Below are 23,719 nucleotides of genomic sequence, written 5' to 3'. Positions count from 1 at the left end.
GCTTTATTTTGTCAAATATTTACTGCGCTTCAGAAGAAAAAGGTAAGCTGCTTGTCTGGCAACTGTTTGTCACTGATTAACTAAAAACAAACAAACAACTACCTAAAAGGATGAGATTTATTATAAATGTAATTCTTATTATTAGGTCATACATGCAATTTCAGATCCTGGACTGAATTCATGTCATTAGCCACCTGTTTAATATTTTTTTGCTGGAGAAAGATGGAAACATCAGCTTTGGCCATTCCATGCAGACATTTCTCTCTACTTAAAGGTGTATGTTGAGTATTTATTTTTGGAAACTGAGAAAAATTGGCTTTTTGTCAACTTGGTATCCCAGAAGCATCCACAGTTCAGGCTTTTATTCCTTCATCAGCTTTCCAATAATCTGATCTTTACTCATTCACTAACACAAGTTTACTTAAAAGAGAGGCAAATATATTTTTAGGGACTTAATTTTCTTCTAGATTAATTTTCAATCCCCCATTCTTTGATACCATACATATTTTCCTGCCTTTACATGTTCACCCCAAAGTGACTAATCTAGTGTTCTTGTTTTCACTCTCATTTAACACTGCAATTCTGAGCAAGAATGGATGTTTTCAGGACCAGCATTCCAGACTTCTTCCTACATATTGTTCTCCTTCTCCCCTTTTTTCTTCAGTTTCCCAGTTCAACTGTGCAAGGAATTGTCACAGAATTCTGATTGCAGAATTAAAGCAGAGAACCCAATTAGAAGAAGGAATCCAATTTTTGGTATAGAGGAAGAGCAGTAACTAACTAACTTGAAAGGAGAAACTGATATATCACATCAAAGTGAAAAACACAGGGATGAATAAGTGCGATCTGAATGGTGGACAGGGGGCAATGGGAAGGCCTCCTCAGAGGGAAAGAAGAGACAAGCTGAAACCACCCATTTTTCAAAACAGAGCAAAAGAAAAAATAAAGGTATTAACAAAAGGATATGAAAACGCCAAGAGTATTTTAAAGTCCAAGGACAACATCCATACTGACTGAAACCATCAGCAATGTAGAGAAATGCATTCCAGAAGTTTGTAGAAGCGATTAGAGCATAATTAAGCTGACTGTATCTGAAGTTATAACATTTTAAAAGCAAGAAAAGGCAAAGAACTGTACTAACAAAAGTACACACTTCTCCTCCCATCAGCTCCTGCCCACTTATTCATCTTCTGATCACCTTCTTCTTGTACTTCACCCTCAAGAGCAGCACTGCCACTTTAAGTCTTCCTCTCATGACCCAGCCCTATGGATCTACTGGAACCAAAATAACCTAGAAAGTTCTCCAAACATGAGCATGCACACACTCTCTTAAAGCATTCCCAAATGGGAAGCATGTCTTTCCTTATTTACAGTGTTCTAATAATGAAAAGTTTTTATCATAATAGAAATACATTTTACACTGTAGAGGGCAAAACTAAAGTTTCATCTAATAAAAAAATGCGTCCTTCTGTTGTGAACATTCTTCTGTTGATCTACTTGAACTTACAGCATGTATCATTGAAAGAGCTACTAAATCTAAAAAGCAAAACTACTTCAGCAGACTTCACATGATGTCTACATGAGAGGGCTGTATACAGTCATTTCAGAGGGGAATTCAGCTCAGCTACGGGTTCATTCACTCAGCTCTATTCAGCTCAGCTGTATTTGATCAGCACTCACTTTTGCTCCATGATGAAGACTAGGATTTCATTTTCATTCTATCAGTTTGTTTGATAGTAACTTTCAGTTACTGATTAATGAACAGTCATTTAGAGACATTTGTATTTATCATAGTAAACTAAAGCAATATCCAGCCCAGACCTACAACACGGCGCTGTGTAAATTCATCTGTTATGTAACCGGACTTAAACCTCATTTACAAACCCTCTTGTGTTCACAAGTGACTGAGGAAAATATTCACATAAGCAAACACGGAAAGTTAAAGAAGACAGTATGAACCAGGCACACAGACAGCTAAAGCACACTTTAAGTACAGTGACAATGCAGTAATTATCCGTACAACCTTCAGTATGAAGGACATTTATAGTGCCTTGTTTACAATATAACACTGTCCTAGAACATATTTATTAAGGTCTCACCTCTAAGCATTCAAATGCAAGAGTAGAACAGCTGAGAAAAGAAGAGGGAGATCAGAAGCAGAAAACAGGAATCAGAAACAGAATAATGGAAGAAGCCATAAAGTGAGAAGTATTGTTTACCTGTCAGTTGACATTGATTAATCTTGTGTTCTGTGATATCACTCAGTGACTCAAACACCTGGAGGCAGCTGTCACAGCTGTGCACAGCTTCTTCTTCCAACTCCTCCCCTTCATCCGGCCTTTTCTTACAGTCTAACACTTCTCCATCTTCTGTCTTGTCTTCTAGTTTACAGTTAGGGTCTGAAAGAAAATCAAGACCATGACCTCAGGCATCTAAGCAGAGAACCTTTTAAAGAAAGAAAAAAAAAAAATCATAGGTTTCTTATCGTAAGGATGAGAAGAAACACATTTGGCACAAGCCTGCAGAATGCTGTAGATTTTATTGCTAAATAAGCAAAGGAGTTTCATTCATTAATCTTTTTTCTAATCTCGATGAAAGGAAAATTTCTCTTCTGTTCCCACATATGCAGCATTTCTCACTCGAGCAGTTCTTCCATGCTTCAATGTTAGGTTTGTCAATTTTATCAGAGCTATAGAAGCTGCTTTGATCATTATAAGAAAGGATAAATCACCTATGCAATTAGTTTTCAATTAGAACAAAAAAATCAAATCAATGAGTGTGCAGGAGCTTCTTTTCACTGGTAACTACAGCATTTCACAGGAAGCTACCAGAATTAAGAGACTAACGCACCTGATCTACATAAAGACAAAATTAATCTCTATTTCACAGCCCATTCCAACACTCCATCACTGTGCTGCCTGAGACAAACAATGCCCCAGAAAGATGAGACCCTGGGTCAAAACTTTATCTATGCTTTGAACTTGTTTATGACTTCAGACAAACCAAAGTTCCTCAATTTGCCAGATCATGGAAAACTGGAAACTATTGTAAAACCCAAATGGTGCACAAGCAGAACTTCGCCTCTTTGACACGTTAACAAGTATTTAGAGGAGAGCAGAACAGTTCCAGACTCACAGTAGCAGTTTTGAACCCAGCTGAAACTCCTAAACCAGAAGAAATGTTCTTATTCATCCCTACGCCCTCCGCAGAGGAGCCACGCAATTCACTGCATTGCCTCAGTCCTGCTGCTGACCAATGCAAAGTGAGATAACAAAATCTAGGACTTTTCCTCCTCTGAGGAGCAGAGTAGCTTTAACTGCTCCTGACTTTTCGCCCACTTCACTAAAAGCTTCCTTCAAAGACAGAAATAAAACCATCTGCCTTCCCTAATAAAGCAAGCTGGCACTTAACTTTGTTTTTCCTTGGGAACCACAGTACAACAAGTGAAAGGCAGAAGAAAAATGGTTGTGTACATTCCAACAAAAGGAATGCAAGTGTTTCACCACTCTTCCCTTCTCCTTTTTGGCCACCTCATTTTTCCTTTTATTTGAGAGCTGAGACTGAGATGAGTCATTTTAACAAACAAGGATAAACTCACATAATGACAGGGGGTTGTGCAAGTGCGTGTTAAGATGTTCCATCCTTTAGCCAAGTGAGAGGCTAGCTGGCTCTGTGTCCACAGTGATAGCACAATGGTGGCTGTGGATCCGCTTCAGTGAGTGCTCCAACAGCTTAGGATCACACACAGTTACAAGAGAACAGAGTAACCATAACGTGCTACCACTACATTCACATTAGAACAGGGATAAGGTGAGGAGAAGGAGGGGGATTCTACTCTAAAAGTCTTCTGCCAGCACCCTGCAGGGATGCAGACACAGCCATCCCCAGTCTGCCTGGTGTGCAGTGTGGGCATTCTGATGTCCCCCACAAGGGTCAGGGCTCTCCCCATCTGCCTACATCCTTCAGGTCACGCTGCTGCACCCCTGCCTTCAGCTGTTCGGATGCAGACGGACCCACGGCACATACTGGAAAAGGCCCGTGTCAGGAAGCTTTCCTCATGCCATGTGGCTCGTGATCAAAACCGAGGAATTTCTTTGACAGGGGTAAAGGGTGGAATTTATTTTTAAAGGAGTTATATTACAGAGGAAAACCAGATTAAGTTTAAAAAATAAAAAACACGTTATGAAGGCAAAAACATATTTGCTGCGCAGCCAGAGCACAATCTTTGTGTGACATTCACAAGGTTCTTGCAAGCAAAAAAATTCAACTTGAGCAGCAGCTTCCAAGTAAAGGAGCAGCCTGCACTTCCACAAATCAAAGCTAATCAAGCACACGGGTTGGCTGGTATTGTAGTTATTTTTAAAATGCTCTAAATGAATCTAAATAACGCACACTGTCACATAGCTTTCCAAGATATTTTGCAACTTTAATAAAAGTCCTTAAAACATCACTGAGTTCTTAGCAGCTCAGAAAAAGAAATAATTGTCTTAACTGTTGCAAACTGACCCAACATCATTAAGCACTTGTTGGAAGGCTGCATGTGCACATCGCATGCTATTAGTTGTTCAGCTCAAGCTCCAAGTTTCATCTCATAAAACTGACAGCACTCAGGGAAATGTAGGCACTGGGTTTGAATTTTAACATGAGTATTTAAATGCTGCACATAAAGTTTACAGACCTGTTTGTTTTAAAATAAGGGTAGTGTCTGACTCTGCTTTAAGTACAATGCCGAAGGAAAGAAAAGAGGGGAGGGAATTCTCCAGACTTATTATTCAGAAGCACTTGCACTTTACAGGAATTCAGCAGCACACACACACACGTATGCACACGCACCCTTTAGTGCACAAAAGCCTGTAGAATCAATCCATTTAAAGCTTCCTACTTAGAGACCAGTTATTAAAATTAGAATCATTTTAAGTCTAATAAATGTTTTGCTTCTCCTTCTGCATTTGCAGATATAAACTCTACAGGGACAGAAGTCAGTCAAGCTTATTCCCTTCTGCTGTGACTTCAGAATACATGCTCTAGCCAACTGGCACATTTGTTTTTAGGTCAACACTTAAGTGGGACCCTCTGGGACGTAGGTTCAAGTTTAGCCTGCGACAGCTTTGTGAAACGAGTTCTGGCAGTCTCAGCCCCTCTCCACGAATGCATTTCCAACGTGATTCGCTCCCATGAAAAGTTGTCACCTCAGAAAGAAGGTGGTATTTAAAGAGAGATGCTTAGTGAATGGACTCTTTTTTGCTACAACAATAAATGGCTTCTATCAAGAGCTGTTCTAACCCTAAATGATTACTTAACCTGAGGATAAGCTGCCTTACTTCTGCTCCTATTTTGAAACTCTAGAATTAAAGGCATGTTAGAAATGCAATGTGCAGTCACCTGTACTTTCTGTGTAACCTCCTGTTTAAAGCTCACGTTCACACATGGACTTTAGGGTGTCAGTCATCCCTCACATTTCTTTCTCCCCGATATCTCCAACTACTGCAGACAAGTCCCTCAACAAAGATTGGCTTGACAATAGGATTACCTTTCCCAATATCTGCAAACACCACTGTCATTTCCAGAGGCTTCCCTTTCCCATTTCAGAGACCTACTGAAAATTTTTAACACGCATCAGCAACAATACACACACCAGCTCCATCTGCAGATATCATTCAAAATTATCTGGTATGGAAAGAAGGGCTGTATTTTTGGAACAGAAATACATTCAGCCTATTAAGGCACTTAAGAAAAAAAAAAAGAAGAAGAAAAAGAACAGTTGTATTCTGTTACTGATTATGTTAACATTATTTATAAATGGAAATTAAAAGAAGTATGATTTTCTCATTACTGTGTTCCCTGGCAGGTGGTTCTCCCTGTCCCTTCCTCCTCCTCCTCATAAGGGATGTTATTGCTGTAACTTGGTCTAATAAAACTGCAACTTGGGGGAAAATGAAAAATCACATTGGCTTAGAAGTGTTGGAGGCAATAAAGCCATGGACTTCAATTAATTTCAAGTATGGGAGCGGTTTCAGGCCAACCAGCAGAAATTCTATTCTGTCTATGTAAAAATGAGGTTTCACCACATTTACTTTTTATAACCCATATAAAAGTCAAGTAAAAGTAATGAATATCTAAAAGCCATCTTGGTGGACTGGCAAAGACTAACTGTATTCTTGAAACTTATCTTACATACTTCTGCCTGTGCTATGAGGATCCATAGCTAAACGTCAAGCTACCAAGAAAACAGCCCACTTTCCAACCCATTTCCCTGCCTTGCAGTGGACCTCCTTCCAAGCCACTTCTGCATGGAAAAGTGCTGGCAAAAGAAAGGAAAACTAAGATCATGTGGCTATAATTATTACCAGGCAAGGAATATTTCTTCAGCTCAGTGGTAAAGTAAAACTCTGTCGCTCTCTGCTCCCAATAGTGTCCATCGCAAAACAACTGCCTCATTAAATTTCTGCAGTAAGATTAATATGCCGTAGCTGCACTACATTTATAACTTGGTACTCTATAAAAAGCACATTTAATGGTTAGAGCCAGAGTGTAGATACAAAGTATTACTATAAAAACTTCTGGCAGTGCATATACAAAGTGGGCCTTCTGTACTGCTCGCTCTATCAGAAGGGGTTTTGTTTTTAACATCGGCATTACATTCTTGCTACGGAGAAAAACAGAATGTTAAATCTCACCTAGAAACAGACAGAGAACAGCACTGGATGGGATGGGAAATAAATAACTTGTGAGACAATGTAACCATTGAGAATTATGTTAAGTGGAAAAACAAACAAACAAACAAACAACACAGAAAAGTAACCATTCCTTGTCATATTGATCTCCGCTTTCACAGTTCTCTATTTCTTCAAATCGGTGTCTTCGTAGGAGTACAAGCATGCTTTTTATTTCCCAACCCCCCCACCCAAGTTTACACATAGCTAAGTGGAGAATTAAGTACATTCAGAAGAACTTGAGATGTTACCCCTCAAAACGAAGCAGACAACTCTCATTTTTTAAACAAAGTGTTTTTTTCAGACAGCTACTAGAACCTAGGAAAGACACAAAACAAAAACCCATAGGATGCAAACACAACGGAAATACAAAGTGTCCCAACTAACCACAAAAATAACTGCATTCTTCACCTTCCTGTGAGCAATAATCTCGACTGTCCTCAAGCAAGGTACCTACTCTGAGATCGGTGGCCTTCTAGGAACATGCAGAATCACAGTATGGCCAGGGTTGGAAGGGACCTCAAGGATCATGAATCTCCAACCCCCCTGCCACATGCAGGGCCACCAACCTCCACATTTAATACCAGACCAGGCTGCCCAGGGCCCCATCCAACCTGGCCTTGAACACCTTCAGGGACGGGGCATCCACAACCTCTCTGGGCAGCCTGTTCCAGCACCTCACCACTCTCATAGTAAAGAACTTCCCCCTGACATCCAACCTAAATCTTCCCTCCTTCAACTTAAAACCATTTCCCCTTGTCCTGCTATTATCTACCCTTGTAAAGAGTTGATTCCCCTCCTGTTCGTAGGCTCCCTTTAGGTACTGAAATGCTGCAATGAGGTCCTCCTGCAGCCTTCTTTTCTCCAGGCTGAATAAGCCCAACTCCCTCATTCTGTCTTCATAGGGGAGGTGCTCCAGCCCTCTGATCATCTTTGATCTTTGAACATCCCTTGCTCCAAAAGGTGACCTCACCTGAATGAATGAGACTGCTCAGAAGAGGCACTCCTGCTCTTCAGATTAACTTCTGTAAACCAGTACCAAAGACTGCTTGAATACCATGTTCTCTTTGAATTCTCAGAATCAAATGAAATTTAGAAAATCAGAGTCCTCATTGTTACAGAGAATTAACAACTATTTCTCCACAATTATTAATGAAACATTTCCCCATGATCCTGACTCAAACAGCAGCTTTGTCCACCCTTCTTCAATAGGACTTCAAGCAAAGTATCCAGGGATGTGGTACCTGGTCTTACCTAACTGGTAAGAAATTATACAAATAAATAAAAGAAAGGAAATGGCTCTTATCCACATATTTTACAAACATGAAAATAGTTTTGAATGAATATTCAAGTTCATCTGAAATGGCACTGGGTGGGGGTTTATGTGGGGGCTGCAGAAGAGGATTATTTCTGGCAGCAACAAAAAGAAAACCATGCTGGATCTTCAGAAGCATCTCATCATCATTGTCTTGAGCTACCAGAGAAAGAATTTTTAATTCTTAGGAACTGAAAAACAAGGAGGAGAGAAATACCATTTTTCATCGCAAGCTCCTAAAATAAATTCTAGATTCAAACCAAGGAGGAGGAATACAGGCTCTGCAAAATCACCGCGATACAAAAATTCCTCACACTGTTGTCAAACAGTAATCAAACACTAATGAAGGAATTCGGCATTACCAGTCTGTGCGGCTGTGTGTCCCACACCTGCCTGCAGGTCCTCTGTTTCATTTTCTTCTACTGTCAGAAAAAAGGTGAACAAAACAAAAACAAAACAAAACAAAACATGTTAGCCAGATAGCTGAAGGGTTTCAAGCACCTTTACACCAGCTTCAGTTCTGAAAGCCAGCGATGCTTGTACAACACAGCCAAGAAAAGCTGATACAGGACCACTGCAAAGTGCACACAGAATATGCTGCTATAGGGAAGCTACATGTTGGAGAGCAGAGTGACCAAATAGGTTTCATGCCTTAAAAAAAGGAAACTAATTTCCACTAGGATGTCTTCAGTGCACTCTGCTGTATTTGATTATGGAAGCAAATGAGGGAATAATTCTGGGCTTTAAGATTCTCCTCACTCATTCGGCACGGATAAGAGAAAGCCTGCTCCTGGCAGACGGGAGAGGTGTGCACTAATTCATACATAAGCTTTTAAAAAAATAATAATAATCCTATATTCAGTAGCAAGCATCTCAGCAGTGCAGACAGCCTTGCAAAGGAGAACTAACCCCATGCTGTTTTACTGTATACACCATGCCAGCATCTTTCCCTTGGCTCACAGCTTTCCAGAGCAGTAGAACTAAATACAATACAATTCTTGTCAGATTCACTATTCAGAACTTGTTGGGCCAAAGTGAACCTAACAAGAGCCACTCTGCTGCTATTTTGAAAAAATTAGAGAGCTGTTCTGGTATGCTCTGATATGATGCCTAAGTAAGATTGACTCTCCAAAGTCAAAACAAGGGAAGGCAGAACCGTTTCCCTTTTATTCTCCAACAGACTGAGGTCTTTGAGTTAGGGAGCAGCAGAGAGAAAAGAATTCTTTCTCCCTCCACAGGGGAAAAAGCTGAAAGGGGAAAGATTGCACTTCTACAGCATTTCCACTTTCAAGAATTCAGGCCTCAACAAATAATCATGCAACTGAGTTAAAATCCAAAGCTTTGGAGACCTTTTCCCGGTCCCTGGGATAACAGAGTGCAAGACATTTAAATCTAAGCACATATTCAAAAGAAGAAATATGCATACACACTCCACAAGTACCTCTTTTCCTCCTCCGCCAACCCCAAGGCTTCATACAATTGGTTGTTTCTAGAATCTGGGTTTCTAGAAAAAAACACCAGTTTTCATGAGGACACTCTTAGGATACCAGAAACTCAAAATACATAAGAAAGAGTCCAGTTCAATATCATGAAGGACTCTAAACAAGCTCTCTCTCTGCCCCGGAGTTGTGGCTAGTATGCACACTCCTTTCACATCAACAGAGACCTGATAAAGTTTCCCCAAGCCCCAGAGTATGCAAAATACTTCACAAAATAAGAATTGATGAGCTGACTTTCACTTGAGCTTGCGTTTTGCAGCCACAAAACCACCACAACTTGGGCCGCAACAACGCAGCGTGTTTCTCTTTGTCATGCAAAAGCAGTCACCCAGCAGCCACCAAAGGCGAAGGAAACTGGTCAGACACAAGGAGCAAGGGGAGCAACTCAGGAAAAGGAGAGCTTCAAGGGACACGTGGTCAAATAAAAGCTAAGCTAAACAGAGATTTGTCACTAAGGCAGCACGGATCAGTAAGGTTTATTTATACAGGAAGAAAAATAATGAATACAATTAGTGTACATTTAAGAAAAATAAACACCCACAACCTTTTGTGATGCCCTCAAAGCCCCCAGCAAAACCCGTGAAGCAGTAGTCCTGCCTGCCCCTAATCATACCCACCACAAGCTTGGATTTACACCCAAAAAAACGATCTCAAGAACTGCGTTCCATGCCCCGAGAGGAAACCCATTGAGGCTATGAGTACCTACTGATCAGCCGCAGCTTGGGTGCCAGGCATAGCTGTTAGCTATCAGTGAAATCCTGTGCCACAACACGTCTCAACTCTGAACTCAGCCCAAAAAGGTCATTTAGGAGCTCTACCATTTTCAAGTCTCCAGAAGGGACTGAGGTGGTGCCCAAACACGAACTTCTGAAGAACTGACTCAAGTGGGAAACTTCAAACCCAAGCACCGCTTGCCCAGAAGTAAACAAGCTCTGCTTATTTAAAGTGGATCTCCACTTAAATGTTGGCAAACCAAAATACAAGAGTTGGTCCTTTCGATTTTTATGTACTGAATTCTCCCAACAGCACTAGACCCTCACTGGCTGCAGGAAGGGTGCATGCTGACACATGTTTGGCTCACAGCTGCACCAATATGGTTAGATCTTAAAATGGAAATAAAACAAATGTGGATGCTGCCTAACAAATTGTTCCCATGACCACTTCTATTGTACGAAACTATGCCAGTGTATGCCTTGTGAAACCAACTGGTTAGAGATCATGAAACTAGATGATCTTTGGGGTCCTTTTCAACCCGGGCCATTCTATGATTCTATAAAACTTCCCCACTATTATGAGATCTGAAAATTCAGAGTGATGCTGAGGTTTGCTTTCAGCGGAGGTTGTCTGCTATGTCTTTACCACACTAAAAAACGGAAACAAGCATCAGAACAAGCAACGTAGTGGTTAGCATCTTTCTAAGCTGTTGTTCAATCTTCCTAAAGAAATTTGAATCCCCAAAGAACCACATAGGTCACAGCAGCCATGGCAAAAAGACTTGCTAATATTCAACTGTCAGGCAAATTAAACCTCATTTAAAATTTAAAAAGCTACCCCACAAAATCCACAGAATAAGGGAAACCTCACCATTAACACAACTCATCTACCAAAAGGCACCTCAATAGCCTTTGCTTTAACCAAGGCCATTCTTCCAACGATCTGGGTATGCTGCAGCAGGAAAGCTTCAGCTGGCAGCAGCAGACAAGTTCCCCTGATTTATACCCCTCCATAACTAGATTCTGAAATGTTCAGTACTATTTCAGCCACTGACCGCTGCTAAACTCACCTACCTGTGATCTTCATGTTTAGGGGATGTTACGGTGCCTGAAGTAAACAATTTTCTTCAGGAGACAAAGGTAACTTTAAGCAAAATTTGCAGTGATACACTATGAACTCTGCTAAGCAAAAATCTTTCTCTAACACTAGCATGAAATGTAACTAAAAACAAAACATAACAAACAAACCACAAGCATTATATGAAAATAAAACAGTAGCATGTATGCACTGTTATTAATTCAAACGTCAAAATTAGTGATAATCTAGGACTGTAATTGTGCATAGGGGTGCCATCTTCAGCACAGCATTTAGCACATCTTGGCATAAGAAAAGATAAACTCTAGATAACAACGTGATAGAATACCACTAAAAGGAGAGGCCTCAGGAAACCAGAACAATAGCTTATGAATCCAGACCCTGAGTAAGTGATGCTACTGCTCAGTAGCTCTTCCAGATGCACTTGAAATAATGTTGTCGTGAAAGCAGCAATATTCCTTGCCTGTACAATTATGCATTTGTGACCACAGGTCACTTATTTTGTTAGCTGTTGAAATTCTTTTTGATTGACTTATCTCTTAAAACAAAACATCAAATCCCTACCACATATCTTCCCAGTGCAGCTTTTGAAAAACAAACAAAACAAAACAACCAAGAAACCCAAATATTAAAATTTCTAAAAAGCCCAGATCAACACAACTGTGACATCACATTTCTTGAGAGTGAGTTGGTTGCTGATTTCTTTTTTTGTTTGTCTCAACAGAGGAAAATAGAATTCCAGCATGTCAACTCCATCTCCTATTATAAAAGCATGTGGCTTGGACAGATACCAGTTTCTAAAATTTCCTTGCAAATATGCATCTCTAAACAGAAGCTGCATTGATGTGAAAGGTTAGGAGACTTCTGCCTGGTACAGCCGGTGCCCAAGGCAAACTGTGCTTCACCTCAGAGCATCTCTCATGCTTGTGCTAGGGAACATCCACACTGAAACCAATTCCACCTTTTGAAGTAAATATATATGTAAGTAGTACTATCGAAGACAGTTCTGGGAGGAAAACCTCTGGGGATATTCATATAGTGGTCCTAAAAATGGAGTTAATCTCCTGACTGCTCCACAGCAACAACAGATGATCAGGGAGGATTTCATCCCTTCTCCTTACAGTTTCTTCACAGGACAAATAGTTTGCCCATCAATTAGTACAAAATATACCCAGGTTTTCTAGTTTGTAGAACCTCACTCACATTCCACTGCCTAACCCCTCTCTGAAGAGTTAATCTGTAGCTTCAGCACTCTAAGGAAGAGCACAAGTCATTTCTGGTTGATGCCTGGGAAAAATCTTGTATGGCAAAGAAATGGATAAAATTAGAAATGTGAAAAGGGACATTTTCACTGAAAGGGAAGCCTTTTGGAGAACCCTGGCTAAGATTTATAGCTTCAGAGCTATTACAAACCATAATGAAATAAAAGCAAAAGATAATTGAAAAAAAGCCTATTTTCTTCTAGTCTAGGTGGGTTAATAAATTTAAAAAAGAAAAAAAAAAAAAGAAAAGCAAAAAAAAACCTGCCCTGAATATCTGAGCCTCTTTGTCAAACAAAGCAGGAGAAGCCACATATTCCAAAATAAACCATAAAAACAGACCGCTATTGATTTTATCTTCCTAAAACACATTCCTTGAGAGATGTGAAAATAAACCTAATATAGCAACCAAAACTGCCAGAGATAAGAAGTTTGGAATATATATTTTTAACTTGCACTTAGCATTTCCTATAATTCAATACCTGATCCATACATTGCCATTAGCATATGACCAGTAACTCAATTTAAAGCTATTCTGCACAAAAGCCTTTTTCTAGGACAGAAACTTTGCCAAGTGCCTCTTCTATCTACATGTTTGAATAATTTCTGTAGACAAGTAATAGAGACACCAGCTGCATTAGCATAATCAATACACAATTTACTGAGTTACCCAGACAGAACAGAAATAAAGCCTGTGTACTGTTATTTCACTACCTACAAATTACTGTAATTCCTGGAAGTATCACTCTTTTCTTCTCTTTCCTCCATACATTAAAAAAAAAAAAAAAAAAAAAAAAAAAAGACATTCATGCCGTGTCCAGGTGGATATTAAAGATGATTAAATAGATTAATCACATAGGCAGAAGGCAAATTTAAGAGTCAGTTACAGGAGGTGCTGAGCATCCTCTGACTCTAAATTCAATAGCTTTTGAAGATGTTTCATACTTCGCAGTAACATGCTGTAGAAAAAGAACTCCTTAAGGGTTTGATCAAGATACAAACTGAAATTAAGGCAGCTAAAGACTAGCATTAATGCCAGATCAGATGCCAACATATCACCTGCTCAGGCTACACCTTGCTTTGCCTTCTGTCCTCCCTGGGCACTGCTGCTTTAAGGCTCAGCCTTTCAACTCATCCTGCCAGCACGTCAGCTCACACTCACACCACCACTATGCAGCAATTCAGAGAATGAACCCTGGAAGTTTACAATCATCTCAGGCTGCTTCATAATGTTCTGTAAAGAAAACCAGCATTCAAAAAACTTCAGAACTACCAAGAAAGTAGTGAGCAGCAATAGCCAGTGTCAGCACACATTTACCAGCTACCGCCCAGCAACTCAATCGCTATTTTAGCTCCTGTGTGTGCACGTACCCCATGTGCACAGTGTGAGAAGAGCTAGGGAGAAAAAAAAAGAGACATCTGCATATTAACATTTCAAATATCTGCATTCCAGAACTCTACTGAAAATTAGCTCAGTGCGCATGGCCACAGTTGTACATCAATCCTGTTAATCACATACATGAACGTTTCTGATTTGTTTTCCTACTTGTTATGACACCCCTTTTCCACTTCTCCCCACCATCCCTGCAATGTAACAAAGTCCTCTTCATATTAAGAAATTACTTTCTTTCTCCAAGAGATTCCTGTTACAGGAAGGATTCTTCTTGCACCTTCTCTCTAGCCCGTCTCAACCTCCAGCTTTTTTTTTCCTCTCCTTTCCTGCTTTTTTCTTCTTCCTCCCTATGTCATTCTTGTATAAAGGCTAAATTAGGAGTTCCCAATTGAACAGGAATGGTTGGAAAACATCATTGTTCTGCTAAAATATTTTCCTAGGCAGCACATAAGCATAAAAATGATAAATAAACTTAACTGGAAACTATTCTTAAGAAATCCTTTGGATAGTCTTTGCACCCTTGATCTCCACATTGACAGTATCCAAATGTGACAGCTGAGCACACCGAGTTTTACACACTGTGGTCAGATTAGACAGAAGGCACTCCTTCCTGCAGCAGAAGGAGAATCCTACCAAAAGCTGGGGACAGGGGATATCTTTTTCTAGATGACAGAGATAGGAAGGATTAATCCTGCACAGACTGCTAATTTTGCTTCCCTAGATATCTTGTAGAAAACAGGCTACACCTACATATATTCATATTTTTGTTACTTAAGGTAAACTTTAAATAGTACGTTACCTTTTCCAAGATACTTTTCTCCAAAGAGTCTTGAAGATTTTAAAAACCACCAGTAAATTCCAGATACCCCTAAGACTTTGTACTGTGCAGTGTAACAGATAATTATGGACATCCAAGGCAAATCCGGGACCACGATGAGTCTTGGCAAAGCAAGAGGGAGTCTCTGCAACTCAAATCTTAGTTCTAGGGTAAGGATGTTCAGCTGTCCTGTCTGTTTTAAACTGAGCACTCGACCTTCATTTCTGGTAAAGTGACTGTGGACAACCAGTCCCTTTGAGGAAAGGCACTAAGATAAACTTCAGTTACCAAACCCAGTACTTAATAGGAACACTGCAAGAGCATTTTCTTTCTGTACACTGAAGTTACGTATCACTTAAGCTTTCTTACTCTTCTCTCTCAAAGGGACATAATTAAGAATTTGCACTGTTTCTATGGGCCTGCATTTTCAACTGTGCTTAGAAAACAGGAAATTCATTAAACTGTCTGCAGAAGCCTAAGCTCCACAAGAAAGAGCAATCCGAATCAAACCGGTGCACGGATCGCAGAACTCCAGTTTAGCCAACATTACACAAGTCTGAAAACAGAAGATCGAAGGAAGGAATATGAGGACCTACAATCAAAGTTACTGCAGTTGGCAACGACATCTGAAAGTGAGGAACTTGGTCTGAGAAGTTGGGACCATGTGACACCATTCTAATAACATCAAAGAAAAAGACAACTTTTTGCTTTGAATCCACTTTGTAATGTCACGTATTGAGTCAAAACACACCCCTTTCAATTTAGATTATCCCTGATTTACCAGTGATATGAATCTGTTTTGAACCATGATTTTGTAGACTTGTTTTTAATCCTTCAAAATTTCAGCTCTGTTACAGATGACTTTTTAGCATCTAGGTCACCACCTCAGTCTATATTCCACAAATGGGCTTAGAAGCCCAAAAAACTAGTGAGGGGACCCTGCATCTAAATTGCCACAAGGTCTGCTCAGTCACCACTCAGGTCAGGCAGTACCAATGGTTTTTTATCATCCGGGCTTTCTCAGCACTGTGCAGCTCAGTGTTGAAATTAAACCAAAGCCCCACCACAGCTGGCTTGTAAAATATCAAGTCCCACTTTCCTTGGACGTGGATGCATTCTTACAGGGTTTTTTTGAGAGCTTGCTTGATCGCTACAAGATGCTAGCAGAAAACATGTGAGTTTCAATATCTCTTCGTTTCCCCCTCTTGCCCACACCCACTGTTTAGATCACTCAGCCAGGATGTGGGTGGCACATGCTCAACTTTCTTCTTTACCATAAGGATTTAAATTCTTGTCATGAGCTTCCCAGAACAAAAACCACTTACCCTCAGACTTGTTGTGTGCTCATTCATTGCTACTGAAGCTGTTGTACCTCATCTACAATATTCACTGAACAAAAATGAAGGAGAATTAGCGTGATACTACATCCCTGTGGTCAGGGCACTCACCTGGGAAACAGGACACCTGGATTCCAGTTCTAATTTCTCTGAAATAACTCATTAGAAAAAATACTACAGTAAGTAGTTGGCAGACCAGGACCTAGGTCTCTTCTTTCTACATGGGTACTCAAACCATCAGACGTGTGTGAGCACTCCTTCTTACCCCTTTTCTTCAACAAGCATTCAATTACACTTTTGAGGAGGGGAATGTCACTGGCAAGAAGGGCCACACTTTGCTGCATAATGACTGACATACTCCCCGGGAGACAACAGATTCAAACACCCCCAGCCAAAGCACAGAACAGAACCCCCATCTCTCACATTCTAGCAGAGTAAATAACTCCTCAGTCAGGGGGAAAGGAAGAGCAGAAGCACAGCTCCCCAGTTCATTCTGTTCTGGGAGAAAAAGAACAACCTGTTCCCTGTTTCCAACATCAGGGCCAGAGCAGTGACTGCTGATGACAAGGTAGTCACACGTGCTAATGTATCCACATCTAGGATGAGAGGAGGTAAGATACACTATTCTTTCTGCATACTTTATGCTGTCTGCATAATGCATTTCCTACTCACCAACATCCATAAGCTCCTAACATGCCTAAGAATTGTACAAAGAATCTAAGTACCTGATGCAAGGTGCTAATGCCACTAGGCAACCAGTCGTATGAAAACCAAGTACTGCAGCACCCAAGCTCTATGTTTGGGTCTGTCCTTCAGAGCTTTCTTTGTTGATTTATGTTTCTACCTGGTGAGTCCTCTACTCAACAGATTCATTTGAGAAAGGGCAAAGTGAATCTTATCCTACAATCTAGTCCTACAGAAATCATTACATCCAACCCCTTTTCAGCAGTCACACTCATAGACCAATGGCAATCTGTTTCCTCCTCCCATCTTCAGAGCAAAAATGTTACATCAGCATGGATCTTGACATCCTGTTGTCCTGGAACCCGTGAATCAGAAAGTTCCTTCCTTGCAATTGTATTCTTTGGAGGTGGAAAATAATTAACTTCCCCATCTCCCCACCCCCTTCCTACTGCCACTGTCAAGTTTAGGAATTCACTTGGCTGTTTTCTTTTCCAGACAGTCATCACAACTCAGTGCCAGAGAAAGTTTTGTTGATCAAAGCGCAGCCTGGTCTTCCCAAGGACAATGACTCACTACATCACATCATAAGGTCCAGCAACACAGCAGGTAGCACAGCTTTTTGTTTTTAAAGTTCCTTTCAAGAAGTTAAGGAGTCAGTAATGGAAGCTGAACTAGATAGGCTACCAAAAGGAGCGAACAAAAAATAAAAATCCAAAATTCAATTATTAGAGATTTCATCACCTGATCCATATTTTCCTGGCAAAATATAAGCTAACATTAGTAAGGTCATACCTTTCAGAGGTTGTTTTCAAAATCCATTTACTGTGAAGTTAACCAAGACATTTACATTGAAAAGTGCTCTACCTTTTCCACACTCACACAGAACACTGAGAGTCTGCACAAGAACTCAGGAGAGATTTTGGATTTCACGTAGCACAGGAAAAACAAAAAACCTATTGTGTTTTATCACCCCTCTAAAAATGGGGTTGGGAAGAGAGAAGTACTGCTTCTCTTGGTAGCAGCATCCTAACCACATGTCTTAGGGCAAAATGGCATTGTGCTTCAGCCTAGGGGCTGTTTAACTTGTGACTGGCATTTTCAAATTTGTAAGAAGAGTATGGTAGTTACAGATCCTTCACTTTTAAAGAATCATAATAAGCACTTGTCAAACCAGAAAAGAAGGCAGCAGGGGCATGGGGGTGACTATATCAACAGACTTATCAAATGACTTAAGAAAAAATGCTCAGAGGAATAAAAACTCTAACCTTAAAAAGAACAATTTCACCTAACTGTGCCTGCATTTAAAAGTGAAAGTATCAGATGAAACACTCAAAAAGCACCTCTCTGCCTTGCTCCCATGACAAGAAAAAAGAGGAAGAAAATAACACCAAGGAAAACACATCCACCCCAAAAATCTAAAATTCCACTGGGCATTGATAGTGCTGGATCAGTGAGCAACAATCCTACAGCCCTTTCAAGTACACATTACACAGATTCAACTGTACAAAAAAAAAAAAAAAACTTGTGCAGCATCAATTCAGATAGAGGAAAAGCCAAAAGGCTCACATGCATGCACAACAGAAGGACAACCTAGACTAAATCATAAAAAAAAAAGGAGGGAAAAAATCTCCTGCATTCTTTCTTCAATAATAACGCACTATAGAGGAGAAAAAATATTTTTTTAAACTAATGGACTTTGAAGGCAAAAGAAAAAAACCAAGCAAACAAACAAACAAACAAAAACAAAACAAGGAAGTGTCAACAATGTTAATGGCTAATGTCAATCAGGGGGGACAATGGTCCTGCCTGGTTTTAAATCTTTGCACTGGAAGAAGGGGATTTTGTGCAGACTTGCAGAAGCACATACAGGACAGAAGAGCATAAAGTAGATTTCTTGGAAAGCAGGAGGGTTGAATTAAAACGTTAATTATAACATGTTGTAATAAAGATACCCCCAAGATCAGCCCTATCTTTTTTTTCCATAGTGCAGTCCCTAGGCATATGGCTAAGTATTCCCTGATCATTATCCTAGCTAAAACTGAAGCTACTGAAGTTTAGGGGAGTTGTATCTAACAGAATTTCTTTCATCTCTAATAATTGCTAAACTAGCATAATTGCTCATACTTGAGGTGAAATAGAACCCAAGTTGCCTAAAAGTTAAAACAAAAACAAACCTCACCACCTCTTTATGTGCCTTTTTTTTTTTTTTTTTTTTTTTTTGTCAGAATCCTTTGCCAAGAATTGCATTTTGATTTAAAAGCGTTTAAAATCTTCACATGTGCTATCTGACTTTTCCAGAAGAGAACAACTGAGAAAGCGGAATGCTTTTCTACTAACAGTGCTGCAAAATATATTTGAAAAGAGACATCTACTTTTTCACAGCATCAAATAAAGGAGGCCAAAATCTTTGATTTGTTTGTTGTCCCTTCTGAGAAAGATAATATTTACATACGCACACATACATGTCAGGTCTCTGATTTAAGGGAAATAGAGTGTTTTCCCTACCAGGACTGATTTTGACCTCAAGTAGCTCTACAGGAATCAATGGAAACCTTAAAACACATCTGGGAAAAGATGCCGAGAGGTCTGTCTTGAGGTATCAGCATTTGTACTACATTTTCATCAATCTAAAAACAGAAACACAACTCCATCTACCTTATTTAAAATGTTTTATGAACATAAAGCCACAAATCCATGTGGTCTATGTAAAACGTTAACAGTTCTTCTAGATCCTTTCCTCATTTACAAGTATTTAAAAGGCTTTTTTTTTTTTTCTTTTTCTCTTTCAAAATGCATGAGTCTCAACATACTGAATCTCCTGTTTCAGGAGAAAGAAATTAAGAGCTATTTAACCCACTGTAAATTAGACTGAAGGAATGACAGAGCAGAAGAAAGCCTTTCCAGACATCTTAGCTCATGGCGCATAGCGTTACCCCACTCACATTAGAGAAGTGCCTCCATCCTGACAGCTCCCTTCTTAACCAAGTTAGCAGCAGCTGGGGAAAACAACATCAAGCCGAACCAAACACACAGTTTTTCTGTCTCTGAATGTGTTTGTCACAAGTTTTCACTTTCGTGGAAGTGAGTCGTACAAGTAGCTGTTCAGATGGTCACACCTGATGGTACCTGTTCCTGAGTAGATGGTGATGGCCATAAAACTCATGCTGGCCCCAAATACGACGGGGTAACATTGCTCCAATTCTAAAGCTAATTGAGGCAGTCAGTAGCACTACGCGTGGCTAAATTCAATGAAAATTACTACAGGTTAGCAATGGTTTTGTTGTTTTATTGTTGTTTTTTTATTAATACATGAAGAAGCAGGGGGCACGCATCGTCAAGTCTAAGGAGAACACTATAAATAGCCCGCATTATACAAAGATTCTAATCTTAAATCCTCTCAGTAATTTGCTTTTTCAAGTACTCTTTTATGTTCAATATCTTAATTTTTGCCCTTTTTTGGACGGCCAAATACAAGCCAGCAACCCACTCATGCATCAAACAGATGTTTCTGCTTTTCGGGCCAAATGGAATTTCACGAATTTCTTGTTCCCTCCCTATGAAATGATGAGGGCAAAATAACAGAGTCCCTGAAATCAGCCTGTTCAGAAGTTCTTTGGACCGGCAACACTGGAACAGTAAGTCAAGTTCAGAGAAATCATGCCAATACTAATTGCTGGTTTTGTTTATGCTGGATTGATTATAGTCTAATCAGCAGACAATCTAATGACTTCAGAGTCTAGTCCATGTAATTTAGAAGCTGGTTGGGGCTGAGGGTAAATATTCAAATAGTTGACAGAGACACAGAAATGTAAAGGCTACAGTCTGAAGGGGATCCAAATGTCAAATTCTCTCTAAACTGTTGTCCCTATTAAGATTTCTGTTTTGGTCCACTACCACTCCCCCACTCAGCACTACAACACACCCTCACACCTCTGCATGAGAAACATCCTTTAGCTTTGAACTTTTGATTAGAAAACAAGTCACATTAAAACACAGCCACATTTACTCAGCCCTGCAACACTCTGCATCAATTGAGGCACAGCTGTAAATTCAGCCGGGGTAGAAAGAGGACTTAGGTTTGCTTAAAGAGAAGGAACATCTTAGAGAAGCACTCTGGGCTTGCCAAAATATTTCAAGACACAAGCTTTCTTTAAGAAGGGCACCGATTGGTAAAATACAGCAGATAATTCTTTTCCTTCTCATCTTTCTAGGAACTAACACTCACTAATTTCATTCCTACAGTCACATGTGGGATACAAAATTATAGGGAGAAAAATAGACTTTGAAGGAATAACTTCATTTTTTTAAAAAGGGGAAAAAAAAAAGAGATCCCTTTCAAAGATCAGTGCTTCTATTTAATCTGCGGGGATGTTGTAGTTTCCTTGTGACGGCTTATCTAACACCTACAATTTCAGCAACCTTTATGGGTGACTTCAGCACACTGAGTATTACCTGATTTTAGCTTAGAGAAACCTGAATTTAAAATTTAGTAGGCCTACGTTTTCATTCAGGTTTGCGTAAAGAATACCTCCTTTCTTTTTTTTTTAAAGTAACTATTTTTGTAACTTGAATTCATTTCTAAACAGAAAGTTTCACACCAAAACCCTCAGTAAGGGCAAAAGAAAAACCTCAAGCCCTCCCGAAATTAAAACCCCGTAAAGCCAAAGGGCGCAAGCAGAGTGGCCAGTAACCTAAGTGTGATATCTATAAAGCATGCCAAGTCAGAAAAAAGGTTTACCATTCAGGTAGCCAAGTTAAACAAGATAAAAGCGAGCTGCTCTTCCCTCCTCATTTGCTTTCTCAGCCCAGGGGTCTCCAGCATGGTGTTCTTTAGGAGATGCTGCTGTCCTTAGGAGATAACAGTGTTAAGGAGACATGCCAATCGCCCTTCTTCAGCACCCTACACAGGGGCTCTTTTGGAGGCTTTCAGAAGAGTATCGTATCTCTGACTTACCTTTCCCCACCTGCTTCGCTTCCTGCTACCCTCCCTCCCCCACCAAATGTATGCATTAGCTGCTTTTCATCAGGTCAATGATACCTAATACGTTAAAAAAAAAAAATAGTAGGCAAGGAAATGTGATAAATTAATCAGTAAAATAAGACATAGGTTAAGACTTCTGAGTTTTATGCAACTGACCCTTCTTCTGCCTAAAAGAACCTGGCAGTTGAACTTTTATTCCTCCTTCCTAGAATCATATAAGATATTCAAATCACCATTTTTCAGAAAGTTAAATCATCTCTTTTTTCAATCATTTCTGCTGCAACCCTGTAGTATATCTGTAAAAGACAGTACATTTTAGAGAAAGTACTTACTATCTCCTCGGGTAGATATTTTTATTACTTTTACATTGGACAGGGTTTGTCTAAATGTTTGCCATGCCTTTTTTTCTGAGAGGTGCTCATCAGTAGGTGCTGGGGGACAGACAGAGTTGGCAACAAACCAGAAGAGAGAAAGAAAAGAAAAAAGAGAGGGAGAAAAAAAAAAAAAAGAAATAGGAAAGGATAGAAACGTAAACAGAAACCAGGGTAATTCAGAAGAGTATTTTCAAAAAATAGAAGAAATTTAGTCATTAGCAAGTTCTTAACACCCACCATTTCAGATGAACATTAGTTTAACGCACTCAATATAAAAACTCAATTGTCATTTTGTTTTAATGTATTTACCTGCCTTGTATCACTATTCCCCTAAGATATAAGTTTCAAATTAAGTTATCAAAAGTGACAGACATATCAAAAATACCTCTTCTATCCTCCCCCCAGAACGGATTGCTAAGTACATGACAAATTGGAAATGCAATGTGTAAGTCCATATTTTATTTAGATGTGAAGCAGCACTCATAAGTTTAAATAACTAATTTACATGCAGTCAAAGAATTTTTCAGAGAAGCAATTTAAAATACTGTTTATTTTTGTACTATAGAACTATATTTTTTCCTGACTACATCAGTAATACTTCAGAAATGGGGGATTTAAATAAATCCTGAGTTGTAATTCTCCTTGCAACATTACTTACAGCTTTTGTTTGTTCACTACAGATGAAGATGTAATAACTGATGGGCAGGCTCTTATCAATGAATTTAAATGCCGTGTCTACAGAAGCATCTTTAAACTCCTGAGATGAAGCACGTTATCAGCCCTGCAGAAATCTTACCATCAGGCTGCTTTCAGAGTGCTGGTAATCTACTCACAAATGGACACGATTCAAGAAAAATAACACGGAGAAAATGAAAAAGATATCTGAACAAAGGCCACCAGGAACGATAACCTACTCCCCAAAGGTAATTACAGCAGCAATAATTACAGATGATGATTGATTTACTGCCTCCTTTTAGTTGAAAAACAGTAAATAAGATACTGTGGAGAAATCTGCAGCATCTCTGTCCTGAACATCAGGAGGTTTCCTTCAGACAGGAGTTTATTATCAGCAACGCAAGCTACTCCAGCTGAACCACGCGATGTTGCTGTTTTCTCATGTCAGGGACTCTTAAGCTACCGGTGCATAGGGAAGGCAAAGTCCATACCTCCACATAAAATGGAAGCTGCATCTTTGGCTTTATTTAAGCAGGATGCTCGCAGGAAGGTATGTTTCACAGACCTTCTTTCTGGAGCACACCTAGCAAATAAGCACTAGTGAAGCATGTCTGTCAGGAGAACAATTTTCTCCATCTGCCCATCAATTCTGCACGTCTGTTATTTGCTCTCAAATACCTGGAGGTCTGGAGCTACCCTTCGGTTAAAGCTTCCCAGCACCTTTTTGCACACAAGGCCAACCGGCCTCCCTTCCGACGGCTCCAAACTCTTTGGTGCACGTAAATAAATCCTCCCCGGGAAGCTCGGGATGTAAACACGCACGCTGGCTGCAGAACTTTCCCCGTGGAATCGCTGTTACGAGG

General features: G+C 39.8%; 1 protein-coding gene across 1 annotated transcript in view; it reads right to left on the bottom strand.

The window, feature by feature from the left end:
* ZNF521 (zinc finger protein 521) overlaps positions 1-23,719 on the bottom strand; it is a gene marked incomplete at both ends in the record, with an annotated part of 203,325 nt that overhangs the window by 176,812 nt on the left and 2,794 nt on the right. Inside the window, 3 exons of the mRNA XM_079533874.1 lie at positions 2,220-2,399; positions 8,391-8,450; positions 9,470-9,532. Coding sequence (XP_079390000.1) covers positions 2,220-2,399; positions 8,391-8,450; positions 9,470-9,532 — 303 coding nt within the window. The remainder of the gene's footprint in view (positions 1-2,219; positions 2,400-8,390; positions 8,451-9,469; positions 9,533-23,719) is intronic.

The sequence above is a fragment of the Tetrao urogallus genome (genome assembly GCF_951394365.1).
Source record: "Tetrao urogallus genome assembly, chromosome: 3".
NCBI lineage: Eukaryota > Metazoa > Chordata > Aves > Galliformes > Phasianidae > Tetrao > Tetrao urogallus.
This window is presented reverse-complemented; position numbering and strand designations above follow the sequence as displayed.